Source organism: Protopterus annectens, chromosome 13.part0, assembly GCF_019279795.1.
Source record: "Protopterus annectens isolate FY-2018-M chromosome 13.part0, PAN1.0, whole genome shotgun sequence".
NCBI classification, from domain to species: Eukaryota; Metazoa; Chordata; order Ceratodontiformes; family Protopteridae; genus Protopterus; species Protopterus annectens.
Genome location: NC_056747.1, coordinates 1,020,321,798 through 1,020,348,278, shown reverse-complemented (window position 1 = coordinate 1,020,348,278; position 26,481 = coordinate 1,020,321,798). Strand labels below are relative to the sequence as shown.

The window sequence follows — 26,481 nt, the reverse complement described above, 5'->3', positions numbered from 1 at the left end:
GATTACCCAATTTGAGGGGATATTTTAGAGCAACACAGTTAAGGCACTTGCACATAGCACACGCATAAAACTATAATTCAAAGTGGAAAGGAATGATGATGATACAGGGGGAAGCTCAAGAAATGAGAGAGTGGTATTTTGGATACAGACTCTTAACTGACGCCTCCAGGTGCATTTGGAGTTAATTCCTACTGACGCATCTAGGCGTCAAATATTGCTTGTTCATATTTGCATAAATAATTCCAAAACCATGCTATGTACAAGTATTCATCTGAAAGCTTACACAATGCCAAACTCAACTGCATTAATATTTGACCTCTGTCTAGCGCAGGTAAATATATATTAAAAGTTTTTATTATATTCATTTATATAGATATAATTTTCGCATTTTTCTAAGTAGCCCAACAACCAAGTAACACAGACAGAACTCCTTCACCTCGTATGAAAGCTCTCAGCTTTATGAATAAAATGCTTCTTGACAGTATGTGTGTAACTTGAGTGGTTGCCGATATATTGCAAGTTATTTACGAAATATTACAAACATAATAGTAACTGTTTACCCTTACTTATGAAATTCAGTTTAAGACCTAAAACCTAAAGAATACTACCACTTTAAAAGTAATTTGTGCTGAAGACTTTGCAATTTATACTTCTTTCATAACCCCTATCATTGCAGAGATATGAATATTTGAAATGTGAGGACATAATTTAATTCTCTTTAAAAGGCTTAAGCGCCACCCATTGAAAGCTACAGTGCAGACTTCCTGAGCAACATTGGAGTGAATGAGTTAAGGAGAAAAACAAAAATAATACACAGAGTATTATATTCATAAAATGGGACGGAGTATTCCAAGAAGTAAACCAGCATAAGAATGGAGAAAAGAGATTCTGCCAATATGGATGACTGTGGTTAGGGATGCAGACAAATAGGCAAGAGGGGGCTGGAATTTATTGAAGAAAACTGGGAAAGGAGCCAAGGAATTGTGAGCAAACAACTAGAAAGGGAAAGAGAATGGGAAGAGGTCAAGAATTTATTTGGACTTCAGGTTAGGGGGGGGGGGCTCTTAAATGAAAGGGCCAGCACTGGTAGAGTTTTTAATATAATCTACAACAGAAGCTGCCTTTTAAAAAAGAACTACATGAAATCCAGCATGAGTTCTCTGCTCCATTAGGCACCCTATTCAACCAAAGCTTGAGCACTGGCTTCGGCCCTGCGGAATGGAGGGCAGCCACTGTTATCTCTCTATACAAAGGTGGATTGTCCACTGATCCAGGCAGTTATAGGCACATCAGCCTAACTAGCCTGATCTGGCATTATTATGGACCTTCTAAACAAGGACATTGGCGACCTCCAAATACTTGACCCCACACAGTTTGATTTTGTCAAAAGGAGATCATACCTGTTAAACTTGGTTGACTTCTTCAAAACAATCGCCAAAGCCATGGATGAGAGGAAGACTGTGCACACCCCGCCTACCTTGATCTAACCAAAGCCTTAAACACTATATCCCACTCAGGCATAATAGATAACATATGGGTTGATGACTAGCTGGGATAGTTTATCAGATGGGTAGCTAACTGGCTCACTGATAGAACTTACTCAGTCAAAATAGCGGAAGCCACCTCTAGTAGTAGACCCTTAACGAGCTGTGTACCCCAAGGATCAGTCTCTGCTGTTTGGGATATACTTTTCTGAGATGCAAGCCAAAACCAGTGGTCTGTGGCTGACCAAGTTTGCAGATGACTGCAAGCTGGGTGCTGTCTTAAATTCCCCTAATGATTTGAACATCCTCTAAGAGGGTCTTACCCAAACTAATGATTGCTGCCAGAAGCATGTGGCCTCAAACTGAATGCCAAGAAATGCAAGCAAATCAGTCGTAAGGGACTTGGCACCCAGGTTGATAGCAGCCTGATTTTTGTCCACTACATTGCCTCCATTGTATGGAAGGCTTTCTACATGGCCCACCTTATAAATAAGGGTATTTCATCCAGGAAAAAAGGTCATAACATGTACCTGTACTCCTCCCTTATTACACCCATTGAGTACAGTGCCCCCTTCACCTTGTACCTTGCCAGGCACTTGCAAGCAGCTGGAGAGACCACAGAGGTTCCTGACCAGGAAAACCCAGGGTCTCAAACACCTATCCTGTACAGATAGGCTAAAAGCTCTGTTGTCCTACTCTGTGTCATACAGACTGCTCAGGGGTAACCTGTGTCTGGCATACAAGACCATCTCAGACCCAGCCTTGATGGAGTTGTTGCATATCGGCAAGTCAAACTCCACTCATGCAACTCGCATGCAAGGCCTCAACCTTGTCTGTGACATTAATAGAACTTGTTGGTGGGATAGATTTGCGTCCCAAAGACCCTCATCTGTGGAATAAACTCATTGTCCATGTCAAGCAGAGTACCTGTCTAGCTCTCTTTAAGAGGACCTGGACGACTGGATGGGAAACTGAAAATATACCCCTGGGATCCCACCTGTGCCCCTTCTGGACAGGGGAAACAGGTGCTGACTTTGTGGGAACATGGGTGAAATTCTTGGCTAGGCTTATAAGGACCTCTGGGCCAATAGCCTGGTATCATCCTATGAACCTATGAATAATTAGTAGAGCATATAAAATATTGCATAATAACTATAAAAATCAATCAGAGGAGCTTAAAAAAGGATAGGGAGGAGAGATTGGGTAAGCAATTCACAAAGAGACAATGGGAGGGATATACGTGCATCTCCCAAATATGCAACAAAGCAAAGTCTAGAAGATTAAGGATCTTTGCCTGGAAATGTTTACGTTGGAGTCTACTTGGGATATAAAAATACCTAAGAATTTTTCCTCAGGTGGATAGCAAATGTTGAAGGTGTGATTGGCAGGAAAGAGGTCGCTGGGAACATATTTTTGGGAGTGTAGCGATCTGGCAGACTTTAGGGATTCCCTGCAGACCACTGTCGGAAATGCTGGGTGAGCGGATTGGATTGACTGGGGAAATGTTTTTTTTTTTTTTTTTTGAGCTATGATGCAGAATCAGAATTGCTTAGACACAGTAACTTGCAGAGTCTAATTTTGGTGGCTGCCAAAAAAGCAATTACTAGAAAATGGAAATTGAAGTTTAGACCAGCTTTATTAGAAGTAATGAATATCATAACAGAAAGAAAATGGCTGGAATTGGGATCTTTAGAAAAGAGAAGGAGCAAACTACATAGGAAAAATGGGAATTGTGGAAACAATATATGCAGAGAAGGGATGAGGTTTAAGAGGCAGGATTTTGAGTGAGCCATGTGATGCTTAACTGACAATGACTGGATAGATTATAAATGATGTATAATGTTTGCAACTACAGTTGTTTCACTGGTGTTTGTGATGTATAATTTTTGAAACTAAAGTTTCAATGTTTGTTTTTCATTTATGTAAATGTAAGATTGCCTATTTCATACATGATAATTTAATAAAGATGTTTATTGGAGAGAAAAAGTGTTCACAAAGTGTATAGCACCAGGGTTGGCATTCTGCTCCACATAGGAAATTCAACATTTTCCTTACTTGAACAACCTGTTGCTCCAAGCTCTCTCTCCAGGTGTCCTTCTCCAACATTTAGACCCATCACTCTCCAACTCTTGACAAATATAGGACTCGCAATCAATTGCAAAAAATCCCACATGGTTCCTGCACAGGACCTGCACAGGACCTGGTTTTCCTGGGTTGCAGACTAGACCCAAAGAAAATGCATGCCTTCCTCTCTCAGTAGAAAGTTCAGACACTATCCAAATTCTTCCTAGATTTATCCTCTGCAATGCACTGTATAGCAAGGGAGATCTTAAGAACTTGGATTTCATGGCAATTGCCATTCCTTTTCATACCCTAGCCAGACTTAACTTGAGGAAAATCCAATGATATCTGAAATCTGTGTGGTCTCAATACTCACACTCCTTGGACACCCTTATACCTCTCCTTCCTTGCCTCAAAAAGGAGACACTTTGGAAGGAACAAGTCAATCTCAACCTCGGACTTCCTTCACACCTCCTTCTCTTCAATAAATTCCCACAGACTCCTCTGACAAGGCATGGGGGGCATGGACAGGATCAAACTGGGTACAGGGCAGATGACAACTACCATTTCTTGGAGTGCATCAATTTGAAGGAATTGAGGGCTCTTATGCAAGCAGTACAGACCTTTTCCCACCTGTGGAAACCTGGACCGCTCCTAGTATATATGGGCAACACCACAGTCATGTGATACTACATAAATAAACAGGGAGGCATTCGGTCTTACCAGTTGTGTAAGTTAGCACAGAAGGCATGTAACTTGACCACCCAGATGGACATCACCCTCACAGCCACATACATTCCCTCACAGGACCATGTGATTGCAGACTGACTAAACTGCTCTTTGGAGGATCCTCATGAATGGACCTTGAACAGACAGGTTTTCCACACAGTCACTCGTCAGTGAGGCACACCACAGACGGACCTCTTTGAATAAAAGTGATGTATGGGTGTACCTTCTTTTTTGCCACCAGTCCTAACCCCATTTTTGATTGTCTGAATGCTCCATGTGCTGGTTACCTAACCGGTTCAGATAAGTGCCCCATTGGCGTTTTTCCTTTATATCTTGCCTTTACTTTTGGTGGTAAGGTTACATGTCATCAAGAAATGGAAAATGCCAATGTGGAAGACAGATTTCCCATAAGGACGATCACAAGTAATGTTTGTTTTGTTTGGGTGCTCCTCACAACCATATGTCATCTATTTGTCAGGTGCTTGTCCCTAAAACTCTTTATAGTTTTCTGTCCTCTTGTCTGTCTGCCTGGAAAACCACTACTTTAAATTGTTGGGGCCAGGTGTAAGATTGGAGTCATCCTGGCCTGAGGGTCTGCTATCTGCTAATAAAGCCAAAATATTAGGTCGGATTCTACTTCTGAACCGCCTCCCCAGACGTCTCTTTGAAGGTTGGTGAAAACCCATAGTGTCGCCCAGCTTGTCTGTCTGTATCCTGTGCCTCAACTTCTTTGAAGACCAGCATGGATCTGGTTTCTCGCACATCCTCGGAGGCTCTGCAGATGTCCATTTTGGATGTTCAGGGGGAACCGTGACTGATAATGTCCGAGGGACCGAGGGGTGTTTCGCAGCTTCTTGTTAGGGAGGAGATTCCCACTACTTTGAATGTCGACAGTGATCCAAGGCTCCTAAGATGTTTAGGTCTGTTGTCCCTTTAAAGAAGCAGCAGAAGGCAAAGCACATTTTCCCTTGCTCCTAAGGATGCTCAGTGTGAATGGCAGGACTTTACACATAGGTTATTTAATGCTCTCATGGCTTTGCCCCCCACCCTTCAGTCTCTGTTCCTGCCCCCCATTTGGTGGACTACTCTTCTTAAGTGCCCACAGCAGGATGCCTTTAATGAGGAATTAGACTCTGAAGGGTCTTTGGCCTTTTCCTTCCAGAGTTCCTCTCTATTGGATTATGGTTCTGAGGAGGAAAACTTGGTCCAGATTCTCCTTTTAAGGAGATTTCTTTTGGGGATACTAATCTCTCTTACAATGGTTTTAAGTGGGACTGCACCCAGTTTTCTTATGTTCAGAAAAGGTATTGTGAACTCCTCCAAATGGAGTCTCCTAAGCCCTCTGCTGTTCCTCCTATTGTTGCTGCTTTTTTGGATACATTTTCAGCAACTCCTGATTCCTGGCCCCTGCTCCTGAAAATCCTGAGGTTTTATAAAGGTGCCTAATGATTGTTCATTTCTTTGCAGATGTCCTTGTGCTGAACCCGCTGTTATTTCTGTTTCTTCTGATGAGCTTTCCAATCTCTTGTCTTCTTCTAAACTGCTTCCCTGTAACAAGGACATTAGGGCTATGGAAGGATTGGGTAAAAAGGTGCACACTGCTGTTATGGCCTTTTGGGTTGTGAATTACCTGGACTCTTAAGTCCAGGTATGTTTTAGCCCTTGTTTCTCAAGTCTTTCAAGCTATTTCAGTTTTCCTAGATTCTGAGGGGAAAGCTTCTGCCCTCTCTTTGTTGGCGGTCCTCATCTCAAGTGGCTCGCCATTCCATTAAGTGTAGTTGTGATGCAGCTGACACCTCTTCTAGAGCTGTTGCTTTTGGTTCTGTGTTATTGCGTTATTCCTGGCTTCGCCTTTACCTGATGATATTAAGGCCAAATTGATGGATGCTCCTCTTGACAACAAAAATCTTTGGTTCTGCAGCTGCTGAGCTTTTTAGGTGTCTTCAGGAGAAGGGCAATGCTATATAGGAATCAAAACATTTTTATTTCCCCTGTTCCCAAATTTGAGTCTGCCTTTATATGTAGACAGTATGTCATTCCTACCAAAGGTAAAAAGGGTTCTAGAAGGGCTCCTTCCAAGTCTACTCCGATTGCTCCAGCCAAAAGCCTCCTTTTCCAGACAAACCAGATTCTGTCCGACTATCATCTTCTCCCCCTCCAAAGCCATGTTCCTCTATCTCCATCTTTTTCTGTCTTTTTACAGTTGGTTAAGGATCACTTGGGATTATGGGTTCTATCCATCATTCATTAGGGGTATTACATATTATGGAAATCCCTTCCTCCTTTTTTGGGTATTCATCAACCTCCTCAGGAACAGCTGCCTTTTTTCCAGATGTCCTTTAGAACCTGTTGTCTCAAGGCACCATCCAAGCAGTTTCTGCTCCTCAAAAGGGCAAGGAGGTTTATTCCAGACTGTTTCTGGTCTGCAGGAAAGAAGGCACCTTGGAGGCCCATTCTGGATCTTTGTCAGTTTAATGTCTTTTTTTAAAGGTTCCTTCCTTTCGAATGCTGTCTCTTTAAACTCCATTTTCACTTCTACCTCGGGCCTTCCTAGTTTCTCTAGATCTCTGGGATGCCCATCTCCATATTCCTATTAATCCCCATCTCAGGAAATTTTCTCTGTTTCTTCCTTGCATGTTCAGTTCTCTGCTTTGCTCTTTGGCCTCTCTACTGCTCCAAGGGTCTTCACCAAATGCCTCCCTTCTGTGATTGCTTTTTTGCAATATGATGGGAATGCAGATTTTTTTTCCTTATCTGGATGACCTGCTCATTCAGGCTTCCTCTCCAGAGACTTTGCTTCAGCATCTTCACTATGCTGTTTGCCTCTTGCAGAGCCTAGGGTTTACAGTAATTTTCCAGAAATCCTTCCTGACTCATTCTCAGGTTCATGTTTTTCTCGGGTGCAGGCTACAGACCAGTACCATGCTGGCATCCCTTCCACCTCCCAAAGTTTTAACTCTAATTGCATTTTTTCAGTCCCAGTCCCTTCTTCCTCTGGTCTCCGTTACAGCCAGGGAATTTAAGGGCTGTAGTGTACATAGCTTCCATCATTCCTATGCTTCCTCCTGCCAGACTTTATATGAGGGAGCTACAGTGGTTCCTAAAGTCAGTTCGACTTCAACATTCCCATCCTTTGGACTTTCCAATGCCTCTCTTTCCATGACTTAAGCTAGAGCTTCAGTGGTGGATTCATTAAATGTCCCTCAACACAGGACTTCCTTTTTAGGCTAAAGTCCCTGCTCAGGAACTCTTTTTCAGATGTCTCAGTCGTGGGATGGGGAGCTTCGGCCCTCTAAACGTTCAGGGTCCTTGGTTACTTCGTCAGAAGAAAGACCATATCGTCGTCAGTGAGACAAGAGCTGCACTTCATGCTCTTCAGGCCTTCCATACCATCTTCCTCAAAATCTTTAGACACAATACCACAGTGATGTGGTACATCAACAAGCAAGGAGGGGCATGGTCTTACCTCCTCTATAGATTAGCTCTTTAGGTTTAGGATGTAGCTGTCCACTGGGTGACTCTTTTTAAGCTGTTTATATTCCTTCAGATCAGAACATTGCAGCAGACGCTAAGCAGGTCCATAATACAAACTCACTAATAGACGTTTCACAGAGGTGTGTTTCTGGATATTGTCCACGAGTGGGGTACTCCTTGGGTAGATCTGTTTTGCCTCCCCTTTGAACAGACAATTTCCTATCTTTTGCACCAGAGTCCCATGTTCTGACTAGGAAGGTGGATGCCCTCTCTTTTTCCTGGAAGGGGATATTTCTTTATGCCATTTGTCCCTTTCCTCTCATACAGAGTCATGTTCAGGATAGAACAGGACACTCCTAAAATCTTGTTGGTAACCCCCTTTTGGCCTAGACAGCATTGGTTCCCTCTTCTGCACTTAGGGCAATTACCACAAGTTACCTCACAAGGTGGACCTATTCATACAAGATATAAGGGGTCTCTCATCCATTCCCAGTTGTTCACTCTTCAGCTGACATTGCGGGTGATGCCTAAAAGGGATCAAAGCCCTTTTTCTGAGGGCATGCTTTGGGTTCTGCAGGAGGCCAGGAAACCCACTACCAGTAAAAATCTTAATCTGATGTCCTTTTCATTCTTCCACACTAATGGGTTTGGATCTGATCCTCTGAAACGACTTGGCCACATACACTAGATTTCAGATTCAGCTCTCAAGCTCCTCCCTCTATCCATAATTTTCTGTTTCATACCCATTGCCTCAGATCTCATTTGTTGATCGTGGTTAGGTGTAGGTTCTGCTCTTGAGCATTGTAAGGAGATTTTTCATCCGATTTGTTAATTGTTTAAAGGTAGCCTTCTTAAACTTGGCTAGTTTTTCCTTAATCCTCTCTCTTATTTATCACTGGTGTTAGGAATTTCTTTGATTTTTCCTTAACCTTTCTACTAACTTTTTAGTAGCCTTTGTACCGTTGTTGGTACCTTCCTTTACCTGTCAGGTATTTCTTAAATACCATAGCTGGTATTCATCCTTCTTTCTCTTTCTAGGCTGTTTGGTATTGTAATTACTGTGTTCTTCTGGTAATTACATTATAACGGCTATCCTTTCAGTTGTTGTTTTTCCTTATTACTGTTTGTGCTTGCTTCAGGGGTTGTTCTCCTTTCAGCTATATTGGAGAAACCCAACCGGTTTTAAAAAGTGCACCTTTGGACATAAGATCCCAAATTCTTATGCCCACAAGAAGTTAATTTATTGTTTGGAACCAGACCATCATAACAAGGGCCTATTCAGTATGTTCTGCTTTTAATCCCAGAGATTTGGCTGACCAGCATAATAAGCTTATCCTTAGAGGTTTACTTCCCGTTTCTTCTGGGGCTCAACCCCCCTCCAAAGTGTCCAAATCTGTTTCTTCAGAATGCAGAAAAAGTTCTCATCCAAAAGTTCCCAAGGGCTTCCTCTGAGCCGATTGAAAATATCAGAAAAGTCTCTGATCCAATCTCCTTGGATCCAAAAATTATTTATCTTCCCTTGGATCCAAAACTGTCGGCTCCTATAGTTCTATCTTCCCTGCCTTCTACTTCTTTGGAGAACCAGTACATCTCACAGAAGCTGTAGTCCAGAGTACGCAGTCAAACCTATTTTTCCTACTCTGCCCACTCAGTTATTTCAAACTCCGAAGAAGCACTCTTGACCCCCTCCCACATCATCTTCTAGGTCTTCCCAGAAGTCCATCTGAGGAGAATGTGGATAGGATGATGTGTAAATTCTTTACAGCTCAGATCCAAATGGGGGTTCTGCCAGCACCATCCTTTACTGGATCCATGACCGTGGCTACAAAGTTCATTGTTTCGCCCTCTCCGATCTGACCCATGGTTTCGGAGTCGCAGGATCAGAGATCTCCCCAAGAGTTTTGGCATCTGATCCGAGGAGAGTTCCTTTCTCCAGTCCGATTTCCCTGACTGTGCTCTGGTACCCTTGGATCATAGCGTGTCTTGGAACCGAGATGTTGGCGCTGGATCTGAGGGGTTGGGTTTGGCTGAAATTTTGTCAGATCTGTCCCTTCCTGTTGGAGGTTTGTCCCTGGACAATTCTGATCCGATTTTTCCTTTGAGGCTCTGATTTGGGGGTGGCCCCAACCTGCCTTCCTCAGAAGTTTCAGTCTGGAGAGGGGAGGAAAGTTTTCCCCTCATCCCTCGGCTTTCAAGGTGGTAGAAAGGGCTTTCTCTCTTCACAGAGAACCATCTCCTATCTCTGCTCCTGTCCCCTAGCCCTCATTTGCTCTGAGTCCATTGGGTCTACTTTACAGGGACAGCCAGTTCTAGTTAGTCTCCAGACAGTTCCACTTGGGGAACTCTCCCTCTCGTCTGATACCTCCTCTGAACATCCCACAGAGGAGGTTCCTCAGAAGGGAACGTGTAAAAGGGGAGAAAAGTCCCGCATGGAGTCTCACAGAAGACGCTGATTTTGATGAGGGAGCAGGATCCCCCAGATCACCACCTGATAAATTCTCCTTTGGAAATCTCCTAGAAATGCAGTAAAGCAAAAACTGGAACAACAGTGACTAAAGAAAAACTTAGCCCACGACCAAGGTCTTCCTTGGTCGTGGGCTAAGTTTTTCTTTAATCTCCTAGAAATCCCTAAGCAAAAAGGTGGCTGGTCATCTCAAACTCCTCAGGATGAATCTGTGTTTCTGGCGGCTTTTACTGCTGGACCATTTGTGTCTTGAGTGAGCCCCATCAGACTAACTTATTGACCTGGTTTCCTGTCTGGCATGGAAGGAGCTGGAAACAGTGGAGGCTACCCAAGTGCCCTGACAAATTTTTGACTCCTTCAGACTGTTCTCACTAGACTAAAGGAGTCCCGGATGATGCTATGATGGTGGTGGCGGCAGCCACTAAAAAGGCGCTAAAGAGCATTGGGCAGATTTGGAAAGTAAGTGTATGCCTCCATTAACTTTGCTCTGAGGTGACTTGATTATGTGGCAGATTTTACTAGGCTGCAGAGAGATTTGACAAAAGAACCATCAGACTCTCTCTCTCCGAGTCCATGTCTACTGAGGATTTCAAAAGGACTTCCTCTTAGCTGGCCACTCTTGAAACAGGCAAAAAAAAAAGTGTCAATGAGGTTAATCTCTCATACAGCTGAAGGTACCTCATGAGCTGCCAGTTGAGATATTGCCACTTCTTTGTTTGGGCCATCAGTCAAATATATGCTTACCTGCAGTGAGAAAAAAAAATTCTATTCCTCAATGGACCTTCTGTAGAAACCAAAGAGGTGGTAAGATGTGGTTCCATAAATCTCGGGGGGGGGGTCTTTTCAGGATTTGCATGGGGATAATTCCTCCAGAGGCAGAGTAGGACATTTTAATGGTAGATATTGCCCTAGAGGCAGAGGAGCCCTGCAGAACCAGAGCTTTAGAGGCTCATTTTCAGATAGGACCTGTCAGCACTCCTGAAGGGCTGCCTGACTGTTCCAACTCTGGAGGCAGTCTGGGGTTGATCCTCTTTGCACCTAGATGCCTGGACTAATATCACAAAAAACTTATGTATGGTAATAATAATATCCAGAAGTTACTACATACCCTTTTTCCTTCTTCCGCCTTGTCGGGTGAAGAAACTTCCCGATGTTCCACCCAGTCAGAGGAGGGAAGCAGCACAAGAAATAAAAACCTACTAGAAAAAGTCATCCAGGAGGTCCCACCTGACCCACTAGGATTTGGAACTTGCTCTCACTTCTTTTTAGTGCCAAAGAAAACAAGGGTATCTTGGACTCATTTTTGATCTAAACGGTTTGTGAAGAAAGCAGAGTTCCGAATGGTCACGATTTAGTCCATCCTGCCTTTTCTGCACATGGATGACTGGATGTGCTTGATAGACTTTCAGGTTGTGTACTATCATATTAAAAAAGACAGGTGGTCTAGAAGACATTTACATTTTTGGCTGGGAGCCAGTCATTACCACTTCAGAGCTCTGCCCTTTGGACATACCACAGCCTCTGGGGTGTTTACCAAATGCATAGCAGTGGTGGCTGCTCATCTGAGACTCAAAGGATTCGAGAGTTTCCTTATCTAGATAAATGGCTGCTTACTGCTCCCTGCATGCATCTTCTTCAACAGTCCAGGGATTATTTGCTCCAGATTTCCCAGTTACTGGGGATAACAAACTATACCAAATCACACTTGACACCAGTTCAGAGCCTGGAGTTCATTTAGTGCTCATCTAAATGCAACATCTCTGATAGCATCACTTCAAATTCATTGTATATCTACACTCTGGTCTCAGACCCATGTACTTATTTCCCAACCGTCTCCCCCAGCTAGACTAGTTCTTCAAGTGGTAGTATCCATGGCAGCAGCCATTGTGTTCCCTTTAGCACAATTCTTTATGCATGTCCTTCAGTGGACTCTAGCTGTTCAGTGGTATATTTTTGACAACCCCTATCCTTTCTAGTAAAACTTACTTCTGTTTACAAATGTCACATCAGCTGGTGGATCCAGTCAGACAGCAATCACTTAGGATGACCTTTTTTTATTCTACTGTCACCAGCGGCCACAGTGACTATGGGTGCCTCCTAGCTGGGGTGGGGGGCATTTCTTGGGAAGGACGGTTCAGGGCACATGGTCCCCCCCAAGAGACCAATCTGCATGTCAGTGTACTAGAGATGAGAGCAATCCTACTAGCATTGCAGGCCTTTCAAGATGCTCTTCCTCTAGGGATTCTTGCCATTCAGAACAACAACATGTCTGTAGTCTGGTACGTGAAGAAACAAGGATGAACTCTTATCTTACCCCCTCTTAAGAGAAGCCATGAAAGCATGGGAATGAGTGACCTAAGACCACTTTCTAGTAGCAATGCGCATACCAGGGAAAACCAGCGTATTAGCAAATAAGTTAAGCAGATACAGTCTGATGTCTTATGAGTGGTGTCACAGTCAATCTATGGGGGGAAGGATTTTCCTTCATTGGGGCCAATCTTGCTGCGACCTTTTTGCATCCCCCCACAACAAGTGCAGCAGGTACTTAACTCTTATCCCCCCCCCCCGGGGAGAGTCACCAAGAGATGCTCTAGTCCACGATTGGCCCTCTGGTCTTCTTTATGCTTACCCCCCCCCCCCCCGTCCCCTGATTCCAAAATTTCTTCAGAAGGCAAGCTGGCTAAAGAGCTCAGTCATTCTCATTGCTCCTTTCTGGCCTCAACAGGTCTGGTTCCCCTTTCTATGGTCTCATCTTTATACTCCATGGATACTGGAGCCAACACTGGATCTCCTGTCACACCCATCTGGAATCGAACTTCTCAACATTCAGAGCCTCAAATTATATAACCGCATGGTTTCTCCACTTCCAGTAATGGGTAGACCGCTCAGGCTGTCCTCCCCAGTGAGTTCGGTCTTCGCAAAAGGACTCTTATTACGAAAGTTTAAAATAGCAAGTGGAGAAGATTCTCCTTTTGGGCTTTGAAAAATGAGGTTGACCCTTTTACTGATCTAATTTCTACAGTATTTGAATTTTTGACTATCCTTTTTAAAGAATGAGCTAGTTTTTCTATGATTAAACCACAATTAGCAGCCATCTCTAATTTTCATATAGGGTAAAGAAATTATTCTTTGACTTCTTCAAAGTTATCCAAAGCATTTCTAGAAGGCAGTTTTCTTCTCAGACCACCAGTAAAAGATCCTTTACCTGCCTATCCATTGTGCTACAAGGTTTTAACTATGAAACCTTTTGAACCTTCAGCTAGAACTGATCTAAAATTCCTTTCATGGAAAACAGTTTTCTTAGTAGCGATTACTTCTGGAAAGAGAGGATATCTGATCTCCAGGCTCTTTTGTCAAAGACCCCTTACATTATTTTCCATAAAGATAGGGTTACCATATGGACAAATCTTTTTTACGTAACGTAGCGTCTGAAAGTAATATTAACCCAGCCAATCATTTACCAGTCCTTTTTTATTTGAAAAATTTGGGAAGAAAATACATGCTTTATCTCCTTGATGTACACAGGCAATTACACTTCATCTTCAGAGGACAAAACAAATCAGAAAATCAGACAAACTGTTTTGTTTCCTTTTTACCAAAAAGACTGTGTTTCCCAGATTCTAAATCACTTTAGCCAAATGGATTACTGATGGCATTTCTTGGATCTATTCTCAACAAGGCATTCCCCTACTAAAAACCACCCAAGGCTCATTTGATCAGATCCATGGCTGCTTCATCTACTTTTTGGTCAGGAACATCTATTGATGATATATTTACAGCAGCCACATGGTTTAATGCTCATGCCTGTGTTACTCATTACAAATTGGATCTTTTATCTAGAAATAGAGCTGCCTTTGGTTTGCTGGTACTCCGAATATCCTTCCATGAGGGCCATCCAAGGTCAACGAGCTGTTTAGGAAGAATGAAGAGGACAACACCAGATTTAAAAGTTTATGTACTCACCATAACTAGGCATCTGTGTTGTCCATTTTCATTCTTCCTCAACTTCCCTCCCATCCATCCCAAATCCTTAAATCTTTTGGAGAAACCTGTTGGACTGTGTTTTGGTTCATAGGTGTGTACTAGGCTAATGGCCCTGGAGCCTGTATAAGCCTAGCCCAAGAAGACTCCTTGGCATCATGCCGCTCAAAGATGGTTCCCAGTGCTCCTGTCAAGCAAGGCCACTGAAGTGATCCCTGGAGTGAACTTTCCCATAGCCCATCCACTCGTCAAGATTTCTCTTAGAAGGCCAGTGAAGTGCTCCGCTTGACGTGAGTGGAAAGTTTGTTCCAGAGTATGGGAACTTTCTGGGATAGGAACCTGTCCCTCCAGCATGTTCTGTTTATTGTGATAATGAGGTTTACGTCCCTGGAGTGTGTGGCACAGAGGGATTGGGATTTTTTTAGGTGTAGCATATCCAGCAGCTGTGGGTCAGACATGGCTTTGTAGGTCAAGCAGAGATTGCCTCTAAGTGGGCGATAATTTTTTTGAGTCTGTCTGAATAGGGCATGTGTCTAAGGCCTAAGATCTTCTTAGTGAGGTATTTTTGTGGCCTTTCCAGTTGTTGTAGGTGTCTAGTGAGGAACATACCAAATGAGGCGTTGTATTCTATAATAGGTCTAATGAGGGACGAGTAGAGAGGGATTATGACTTCTTTCTTCCTGGATGAGAAATCTTTTGTAATGAGATGTGCCACATAGAAGGACTTTGACTACAGTGGCAATGTGGTGATCAAAGGAGAGGATGCTGTCAACCTGTGTTCCCGGGTCTCTTATCACACCTTCGGTGTTTAGTGGGCTACTGCCTATCTGATAGTTCATGGGCAACGAATTTTTCCCAAAGGGAATGATAATGCACTTTTTGGCATTGAGCTTAAGGCCGTGCCAGTCATTGGTGTCAGTGAGGCCTTTTTGTAGAATGTCTAAGTCAGCTGGAGAATCAGTAATGGCAGTCAGCTGGAGAATCAGTAATGGCTCCCAGTTTGCAGTCATCTGTGAACTTGGTCAGCCAGAGTCCCTTTGTGTTGGCTTGAACTTCAGAGAAGTAGATGCCAAACAGGAGAGGACATAAGACCGATCCCTGTGGGACACCACTTGTAACTGGTCGGTAGTCAGATTTGGAGTCCGCTACTTTCACAGTGTGGGTTCTATCAGTGAGCCATTTGGCAACACATCTTATGATATAGGGGTTTATGCCTAGTTTTGTGAGTCTATCTATGATTCCTGAGTGAGGGATGGTGTCGAAGGCCATGGCAAGATCTAGGTAGGCTGTGTGAACTACCTTGCCCTCATCCACAGCTCTGGTGACTTGCTCTATAGTCCTTCATAATTTGTAATCATCTTCATCCTATAATTACTTTACTGTGTCCTACTCGGTACCCATTTTCAGCTGATTCCATTAGAAAATAACCATACCGTCATAAGTTGATATTGGCTAATATTTTACTGTTCATTTAAATGTCCTGTTTTCATTAATTGTTCTATCATTACAATTCTATGTATGTTCATTAAGTATTCTATGTATGTACATCTATTATTTTTAACTGTCGTATTATTGTATATACATTCATTATGTAAATCTTGCATGACTGCCTTCTAGTCATTCTGTAAAATGGAGCATTTCTCCCTGGGCCTCCTCTTAAAATAGGACTTGTGCCCACTTTCCCTGAAAAGAAAACATGTAAATAAATGCTGTAGATGTGTTACTGATCCTGTGAAAATGTGATTTTTGAATATTCTTTTTGTACAAGGAAAGTGCTTTGGGATTAGTTTTGATTGTTGGAAGTGCAGCGACGATGGACAGATTTGCTGTCTTCTGCCTCTACAGGAAGGTAGTTTAATGTGTAGCTGTCAACATCGATTTCACTGTGGGCATAGCACAGAGACTGCAGTTGTGTTTTTAAGTGACACGTGTCAGTATACTGATTCATAAATGACTAAATTTAGATGTATTTTTAGATTTGTTTATAATTAATGCTTTTATTACAAGTGGTCTGTGGCATGCTGCTGCTGACACTTAGTGACGTAGGTGTTGATATATTAATAATTTGTGTGCAAGAGTACTGTGTATTACACATACAAGTATACAGGATTTATGTGTATTTATCTCATTTTTTTTTATTTCAGCTATTTTGTCAGATTATGAAAGTGCTGAAGAAAATGGCTCACGGGTCTCGGAGGTGAGTGAATATCAATTAAGCTGCATTCTCCCTACTGCAAATCAGATTTATGTTGGTGTTTTCCCTTCTCCCCTGTGATGCACAAGACTCAGAAGTTGAGCTTTTTGAATATTCCTTAGTAATTTATGCTGGAAATATTTGTAGGTAAAATGTTCAGCAATGTTGTGAGCATTTCTAGATGAAAAAAATGTTTTCATACATACAGCATCCTTCTTTGAGCCTGTGCACATATAACCCCCCCCCCCCCAACGCATGCAAATACACACTGTTCCACCAGTATGCAATGCAAATGTATCTTCCTACAGAGCTGGTGAATTATTTGAAATGAATAAGCAAAAATAAAGAAAAGTGGGAAGGGAGGAAGGTATCAGGCTGTGCGAGTAAAAGTAACCTTTAACGAATTGCTCCTCTGGAGGGTGGTATTTTGTGATGTGATGTTGTCAGTCTCTCCTTTATTCTCACTTGTGGGTCGGATCTGATCCATCGGATTCATCTCAGCCCTTTCTCCAGCTCGAGGTCTAAAGCAAAACTCATGGGCAATGTTCTTTACCCATAATGCAACTCCCTCAATCTCATTTGCCGAGCAGCGAAGAGATTCAGCAGCATTGCTCTGGGCTAGGTACTAAAGTTTTTTTCTACATTTTATAAATAGTAGTATTTCCTATATCACATTCTTCAGTACTTTTCCGTTAACAGGGCAGCAGGCAAAATGGATGGTTGATGTCAACTCACTGCTGCTTAGTTTTCCCTGCTTTTAACTTTTTCTGCATCCCGACAGTCCTACTAATTTTGTGACATCTCAGTAATGCTTATTTCATTGTTGTGCCTGGTTTTAAATTTCCCTTTGTTGTCCGAGTACTATGGCTTTTTGCTCGGACGTTAGTGCTTGATGTGAAGTCCCTGATGCTGTTTTTTTTTTTGCGGGTTTTACTTTTGTCTTCATTGTGAAAATCAATGATTTGGTCAGATGTCAGTACTGCATGTTGGACTGCTGTGTTCTGTTTTTAATTTTGTCTATGTTCTCAGAGTACTACTGATTTTTCATCAAGACTCTGCTGCTTATTTTGTTTTTGTATTGTGGTTCTCATTTTGCGTTTCGTCTCGCACTATTACTTATTTTGTCCAAAGTCAGTGCCGCTTACACTGATAGTTTTAGAAAGAATCCCTGTTACTTCCTAAAAATGGTATAAATCACAGACTTTATTTTGTTAAAAAAAATAAGGAAGTGCTCCTCTTGCTGAACATCTCCTGATTTGTAAGGATAACTGTGTTAACCATTGTAATTGTGTGATGCATTTCTGTCAACCGGAACACACATAATGGATACAAAGCCCTTCAAAAAAGAGGAACATCTGTTGAAAGTGTGAAGTGAGAATGGGGAGAAAGCACCTTGAAAAACAGGAACATCAAGTGAAAATGTCACCATGTAGTTAGGCTAACAGTCGAGGTAGTTCTCCGTCTATATTTTGAGGCAACATGTCTGTTTCCCGACAACTGCTGCTCCATTAACGGAAAAGTTATACCACCTTCTGCAAAGTCTCTGGATCATATTTTTCACAAAGTAGCTTTCCCACTGAATAAATCAAAGCAAATCCTACATCCATTTTGGCACTGATGCAAATGCTATGAGACTCCACCGTACATATTGTATTAACTCACATTGTGCCTGCTGCCCCGTTAACGGAAAAGTACCCATTCTTCTTTATTTCTGTTTGATAGTTAGCTTAGTTGCAAACTGCTTCTTTACCCTAGTCTTTTTTTTACGTCCGTTTTAGTTTGAGGCCATCTTAGGAATGTCCGTTTTAATTAGAGGGAATTCTTTTCTCCCTCCTCCCTTTTTCTCTTGTTTTAAAAAAAAAAATAGTAGTGTATTTACTATTTTACTGCTTGTGTGTGACTGTGTGTGTGGGCTCTTTAGTCCGTTTAAGTTAGAGGACTTTCTGTGTGAGACTGCGAGTGATTGTCTCTCATTATATCCACTTTTGTTATAGTTATGTCACAAAAGCAGGATAGTATGTGGGGAAAAAAATGCCCCTTAGTGATTTCACATATTCTGTGTGTATTGCTTGGGGCCTCTTTATTTGCAGGAGTCTTGTTCCATTTGTCATAATTTTAATCAATTGGTATTCATGGAATGAAAAAATAAGCTTATTCTGAAAGGCCTTTTGAAGTCGCCTTTCAATGAGGTTATGTCTCCCGAATCTGACAACCCCCCCCCCACCCAAACTACCTTTGTTGGAGCCGAGATCCTCATTGGAGCTGAAACAGAAGGCTCCAAAGTTATCCGATCCAAAGGCTCTATTGGAGCAGACCTCTCCTAGCTCTAAGGCTCCATCAAAGTGTGGAGTTTCATTGGCGCTGACTGTTTTATTGGAGCAGAGACATAGGAGCTGATCTCTCTCTATTGAAATGTTTCTTCTCGGCTTGCTTCACCACTTCTAGCCAGATCAAGGTCACCTACCATGTCCTCTAGGTCTACCAGGAGTTTATCTGATGCAGATGTGTATAGGTTCATACAGCAACTCAGGAAGACACCGACTTGGTCAAACTACTGGTGGATCCGAGCCCAAAGGAATCAGCCCCCTCTGTTGCCACAGTTCTCCTCCAATCCATCCCCCCTGCTTCGAAGCCGGAGGATTCCAATATCCAGGTTATGTTGGTGTTGAGCCCAGGATCCATACCTTCCTAGGAATCCAATACCTGGCCCGAGCATCTCTATGCCTTTGGAGCAGGAGACCTCTAGGAGATGACACTCCCCTGCTGGGTCCGTGGAGACTTTTTGGATCTCATCGGATCCAACTATGCCTCTGGGGACTTCAACACAGGCGAGTTCGGCTCCTACCCCTGCTTTGGAGCTACTCTCTTCTGCTCTGGAGATTCCTTTGGTTTCAACAACTTGTTTCAGATCCCGGGAGTTCCTCAGAGCAGGGCGGGTCTGCCTTTGAAACAATGAGGAGGGCTTTGACTACTTCTCAGTCTGACATGCAATCTACTTCAGGTCTTCCTCCGTCTTCAACCCAGGTGTCTGTCTTCTAACGTGCCTTCTCCACAGGTCCGCAGGGGCAATGGTCCTCAGGATGTCCCTTGGGCTACTGCCCACTCTTCCGAAACCTTTCTCGACTATCCCACTGAGGAGGTCCCTTGGAAGAGAACATGCAAGAGGAAGCATCTTGACTCCCTGGAAGAGTCTATCATATCTGATACTGACCTCAGTGAAGCAGAAGGGTCCCCACAATCACCTCCTGAAGATGTCTCTTTTGGAGACATCCTAGAAATCTTAAAATGGAGGTGATTAGCAGCCATCCACCCCTTTTGCTGAGTAGTTTGTTTTCCTGAAGGCCTTTGCGACTCACCCATCAACTTCTTGGGTGTCTCCTCCTTTCGACAAACTCGTAGAACTAATCTCGTGAAAGGCTTGGGAGACCCCAGGCACTAAAGACCCTACTCCTAGAAGACCAAATAAATACATGGCTGCCCCAAAAGAGAAAAGCTTTTTATCAAAGGGCGGGTTGATGTAATGGTCATGGCGGCAGCCACTGAAAAGGAACTTTCTGAAACCAGTTCCCATCCTCCTAATAAAGACTCTAGGATGATTGATAGGTATGGTAAGTGCATTTTCTCATCAGTGACCTTTGCCTTGTGATCTCTGAGTTATCTCAACCACTTCACTAGATTACAGAGAGACCCGATTAAAGAATTATCAGACTCCCTCCAAGGGGCTGTAGCTGATGTGGTGACAGATAAAATCAATGCTCAGCTCATCATCTTAAATTCAGTTGTGAACTTATCCATGCGATGTTTCTTATGCTACAGATGGAACAAGTAGGGCAGCAGGCTCGAGTAACTGTCTTATAAGGCTGGCCTGGATGTGCCTTTGCGATTTTGCTGAACCCTTCAGGTCTTCCTTTATCAATGCCCCTTTTGACGGTTCATCTCTTTTTGGACTGAAAGTGAAGGAAACCCTCACCAGGTGTGAACAAGAGGGCAAGACCTTGTCTTCCATTGGAATGCATTTTTCCACTCCTACCAGACCCTTTCCCAAGGGTCAGAAAGGTAGTGGGAAAACGTGGTTCAGAAAATCTCAAAGGTCTTACCAGGAACACAAGGTGAAAGTTCCCCTAGAGGCAGAGGGGAAACTGTAATGGAAGACATCGCCTTTGTGGCAGAGGGGGTCGACAGAAACAGGGCTCCAGAGAATCCTTTTTTTGGGAGAGCCTTCCAGCGCTCCTGAAGGGGTGCCTGATTGCTTGTCTCTGTTGCCAGTCGGGGGAAGATTGTCTCTACACCAGGAAACCTGACTAAAAATCACAAATGACAAATGGGTGCACTACATAATATCCAGAGGATGTATCATTCCCTTTTCTCTTCCTACTCCCACAAACCGGTTCCAGACGTTCCACCCAGTCAAAAGGAACAAACAACACTAGAGATTCAAAAGTTGCTAGCAAAGAGTGTCATTCAAGAAGTCCCTGCACTCCATAGAGGATCTGGAACTTACTCAAGATGATTTTTAGATGTTCTCCTATTCCAGTGTTGCAGTATTCTACATGTGGGTTTACCCTTCATCCTTTTGCATATGTCCGGCCAGTATTCCAAAGTTTTTCAGTCACTCGGGTAAGTCGGGCATCGGATGTTGCTGCAGGTACGTGGGCCATAAAAGTGATGTCTGCACGCACCAGCCCTCAGAAAGTTTCAGCTGCCAGTCGTACGCCAGGTGATGTTCGTGTCACCCTGCTGCAGTCATCACACTTGGGTTATCTTGTCGTCAGGCGGTCCCGCAGTCGGCCTGAATTCAAAAGTCTTGGTCTGTCATCGGTTGCTGTCGCTTCTTCCCTGATGTCAGTGTGCCAGGGGTATATATAATGCATCCGACGCCATTTACTTCAGTCTTTCTTGCCGCGCGGTGCCCGAAGCAGAAGCAGTTTGCAAGTGCCGGTCGGCCGACTCCTGAGATTTTCGAAGTCGAATTTCAGATCCGAAGTCTTCAATAAAGCTAAGTACCCCATTGGGGAAACTTTTCTTGCCTCAGACCGATGTCAGAAAAAGTTAACAATTGTATTTCTTGTGGGAAGCAAATGCCTCGTAAGGATTTTCATTCTTATTGTATACCTTGCCTAGGCCCAGACCACGATGTCACTGGTTGTCGCTTTTGTGCTAGGTTCAATAAGCGTACTATAAAAAGACGCTTTGATTTCGCACGACACTACTTCGGTAGAAAATTTAACTACACAATGCTGTCGGAGCAACTGACTACCGGCGTGCACAAAAAATGCAAGGATAAGGACAGGCAGCCCTAGACCCAAGCCAGACTCCGAGGCCTTGGCTGGGCCGGTCTCCGGTTCACCGGTTTTCAGTGAGGCTCCTACGCAGCCCCTGGCTACCGCAGATTTGGAACCAGAGACCGCTTCGGATCTTTTGGCGGAGAGTGCTAGGCCGACGCAGCCATTTACCTTAGGCCCTACCGACGACATTGCAGAAAGAGATGTCGGTTCTGCAGAAACACCTTTGGTTACTGAAGGTGTCTTCAGACCGACGACGCTCACTATAAAAACGTATCCTAAGCTTAAGACTCCTATTAAACCAAAAATGACTGCACTTCAGTCTCCAGTTCAAGGCCCCATGCCTAAGAAAGAGATGCTTAAAATGGCTGAAGATTTGATCTCTTTAATCAGGGGTTCCCAACCCCCCCCCCCCGACAAAAGGCCTAGACAAGAGGAAGATTATGCTTCCTCTGATCAAGTGTCTATTTCCTCAGGCTCCTCTGAGGAACAAGATTACTCCTTACCCCTTATGAAGATTCTGATGCTGAGGATTTCATTCCCTCAGCTTCTCCCCCTGAAGACTACTCCTTTGGGGAAACTTTACACACTATGAGGGAACATTTTCACTGGGAAGGTCAGGACTACTCTGACTCAAAGAAAAGGCTCAGAGAGTTTCTTTTACTCCCCCAGCACAGACCTCTTGCTATCCCCCCAGTTTTAGTCATAGTGGATGATGTTTACTTAGAATCTAGTTTAAATCCAGATTGTCTGCCTCCTGCTCCAGCCAAACCAGACAGATATTAGAGTTCCTGACTCCCACAAATTCCTTTATAAAAGCCCTGTTGCTGATCCAGAGACTATCTCCCAGGGTCCCAAAGGGGCTAAGGCTTCTATGGCAGATAATCCTGTACCCTCTGAAAGGGACTCCAGAGCACTAGACAGGTGGGGGAAAAAGGTTTACACCTCAGCCACTCTAGCTATGAGAGTACTAAATTGTCAATTTCACATGCTAAAATACCAGCAATTTCTAATGTCTCAAATAAGACAAAAAATGAGCACACTCCCTCAACAGCCTGAATTGAAAGAAATGCAGGATCTGTTGCATGCAGCTGAACAGGTGGGCAAACATACTTTACAATGTGGATTTGATTCTTTGGAAGCTTCCTGTAGAGCAGCTGTTACTGGGTCTGTTATACGTAGGCATGCTTGGTTAAAGGAACAAACTCTGCCTGATCATGTTAAAGCAAAGCTTCTAGATGCTCCCTTACAGCAGGATGTCCTATTTGGAGTTAAAGCAGAAGAAGTCTTAAAGAAAATGGAGGATAAGGCAAAGCAAAATCTATGCAGACGGTCAAAGATTTTCTACAGGTTCAGCCCCCTCGCTTCAGCAGAAATTGGCCAACAAAAAATTGGTCCTTTCTAGCTACAGATACAGACGCCCAAGAGGCAGAGGACAACCACAAACCCACTACAAACCTCGACAATGGGGCACTGCAACACAGAAGGGAGGAGAAGACAGGCCCCAAACGACTAGAAGGCAAACTCAATGACTTAAACCTCATATGGCCAAGCAAGACTCTCTTGGCAGCTCCCTTGGGAGGAAAATTAGCACTTTTTTTTCAGACAACTGGCACATCATCACAAAGGACAAATGGGTCCTAGACATAATTTCACAAGGATACAAATTCCTTTTCCACACCTTGCCAACGAAAAGAGGAATGCCAAACCTGCCACAAAATCAATGGGCAGAGGCACAAAAACAAATTACAGCTGTCATGGACATGAGAGCCATTCAGCTGGTACCTACACGGGAGCAAGGCCAAGGATTTTACTCAAGACTCTTTCTAGTCCCCAGAAAGGACAGTGCCTGGAGTCCATTTCTGGACAATTCAATTCTAAACACCTTCTTACAAGTACCCAAATTCAAGATGCTAACACTACAGCAGTTCTTCCCATGTTGGGCAAGAAAGCATGGCTAGTAACATTGGACCTCAAGGAGGCATACCTGCATGTCCCTATCAGACAAAATTGCAGAAGATACCTCCGTTTCATTGCAGGTTCAACCCATTACCAATTCTCTGCACTCCCCTTTGGCTTATCCACTGCGCCCAGGGTTTTCACAAAATGCCTGGCACCAGTAATTGCATACTGCAGACAAAGAGGAATTCAAATATACCCATACCTGGACGACTGTCTCATCCAAGCAGAAAGCAAGAACATCCTCTTACAACATCTGGCTTTTGTAAAACATCTTCTAAGTTGCCTAGGGTACACAGTAAACGAAAAGAAATCAAAACTAGTACTCTCACAAAATATGACATTCCTGGGTGCCAGCTTGAATACAATGGCCCAGAAGGCTTATCTGACGCAAGACAAATAACTACAACTAACTCAATATTTCAAAACAATGGCAACAAAGTCCCAACTCCCTGCAAGAAAAATTCTGCAGGCCTTGGGCTTCATGGCATTTTGCATACTACTAATGCCATTTGCAAAGCTAAATATGAGGAAATTACAGTGGTACCTAAAAAGTGTATGGTCTCAACACAGCCGCAGCTTGGACACAATGATATCTCTCATTCCCTGCCTTCAGCAAGAGTTTCTATGGTGGTCACAGGCATGTCACCTCAACAAGGGTCAGCCTTTCACCTTGCCCCCAGCCAGGCAAACCATGACAGCAGATGCATCGGACTATGCCTGGGGAACAAACATGGCAGGACAGTGCGTTCAAGGCATATGGACTGCAGATCAAAGGAATCTGCACATCAATCAAAAAGAGATGCTAGCTGTACAGAATGCTCTGACAGCCTTCAAGAATCTCTTACATCCAGGACAGCTTACAGCTTACAATAAGGACGGACAACACCACAGTAATGTGGTACATAAACAAACAAGGGTGTACACACTCCTACCCTCTATGCAGGCAAGCAATGACCTTGTGGAACACAGCACTGGCTTACCAAGTTCAGCTACAAGCTCAATTCCTGCCAGGAAAAAAGAACACATTGGCAGATGACCTCAGCAGAAACATCATGGATCCCCACGAGTGGAAACTGGATCCACAAGTATTTGCAATGATAACTCAAAAATGGGGCCTCCCAGACGTAGATCTGTTTGCCAGCCCCCAAAACAATCCGCTAACAAAATTTTGTACAAGGACACTTCACCATCAAGCTTGGAAAGTGGACGCACTCTCATTCATTTGGAAAAACTTGACAGTATATGCCTTCCCTCCATTGCCCCTTCTCTCAAAGGTGCTTCTGAAAGTCAGAAAGGAGAGAACATGAATGATACTCATAGCCCCAGACTGGCCACGCCAGCACTGGTACCCACTATTAAGGAATATGGCACAGGGCCCACCTTGGATTTTACCACAAATTGCTCATTTGCTCACACAGCAAGACAATCAGATTCTACACAGCCAGCTCAAAACCTTAAATTTGGCTGCATGGCAAATCACCTAAGCAACCAGCCAGCTCCTCTTCCTCCAGCAGTTATGGATGTTATTCTGGAAGCTAGGAGGCCCAGCACCAGGAAGGCCTTCTCGGACAAATGGAAAAGGTTTTGCTCCTGGAACCAAGCTAAAGGCCAAAATATCTTACAGCCTCACATGCCTCAGATTCTACAGTATTTAACTGAGATGTTGCATAAAGGACTTTCTTTTTCATCTGTTAAAATCCACGCCTCAGCTATTTCAGCCCATTACAACACGGATCCACCCTTATTTTCACATCCACTTCTAAGGCCGTTCCTCAGAGGGGCAAAAAACATTAGACCCCCCAGGAGAGCACCTACACCAACTTGGGACCTCAACTTTGTTCTGGAAAAACTTGCGCTACCTCCTTTTGAACCAGCTTTCTCTGCTGATCTAAAGTTTATATCATGGAAGACTGCCCTGCTGCTAGCAATAACTTCAGCCAGAAGAGTCTCAGAGCTTCAGGCACTAATGGCAGTGAACCTTTCCTCATTTTCCATCAAGACAGAGTTTCTCTATGAACTAATCCTTCCTTCATGCCTAAGGTGGTATCCAGTGTGGCTTTAAATCAAACCATCCACTTACCCACCTTCTTTCCAAATCCACAGAACAAAGGAGAAAGACTCCTGCATTCTTTGGACATTCACAGGCAACTTCGTTACTACTTGGATAAAACTAAGGTTTTCAGAAAATCTGACCAGCTCTTTGTATCCTATGCTGCAGCTTAACAAGGGAAGGCTATATCAAAACAGACCATTTCCAAATGGATAGGACATTGCATTCGTTTTTGCTATACCCATCATGGAAAACCAGTTCCTGCTACCATAAGGCCCCACTCTACTAGGGCAGCAGCTACATCTACAGCCTTCCTCAGGGGGGTGCCAACTAAGGATATTTTGGAAGCTGCAACTTGGAGTTCAGTACACACCTTCACCAAACACTACCACTTACCACTTTACTCTAAGACTAGAGCTGGCTTCGCCACTGCAGTTCTGCAGGGCCTTCTAGCCTCCTCTAACCCTCTCTGACTCCTCTTCCCATCCTTAGCTTTGGATTCTACCCAAGTGTGATGACTGCAGCAGGGTGACACAATGAACATAGTACAGTTTTGTACCTACCATAAATGTAGATGTTCGAGTGTACGCCCTGCTGCAGTCCAGTTTACCCTCTCTCCATCCCCTCTGACCTAACTAACTAAATCTTTACAATACCTTTCTGCTGTATTTGCTTACAGCTGGAGGGATGTTGTGTTTGTGCTAAATTGTTTAGATTGGTACTAATTACTGGCCACCCTTTTGGGGGCACCTGACATCTGGGGCAAGAAAAACTGAAGAAAATGGCATCGGATGCATCAT

The 26,481-nt window shown here is 43.6% G+C and overlaps 1 protein-coding gene across 1 annotated transcript in view; it reads left to right on the top strand.

Annotated features, from left to right (window-relative positions):
* CASC3 (CASC3 exon junction complex subunit) overlaps positions 1-26,481 on the top strand; it is a 1,214,789-nt gene that overhangs the window by 80,083 nt on the left and 1,108,225 nt on the right. The window contains exon 3 of the mRNA XM_044054937.1: positions 16,338-16,390. Coding sequence (XP_043910872.1) covers positions 16,338-16,390 — 53 coding nt within the window. The remainder of the gene's footprint in view (positions 1-16,337; positions 16,391-26,481) is intronic.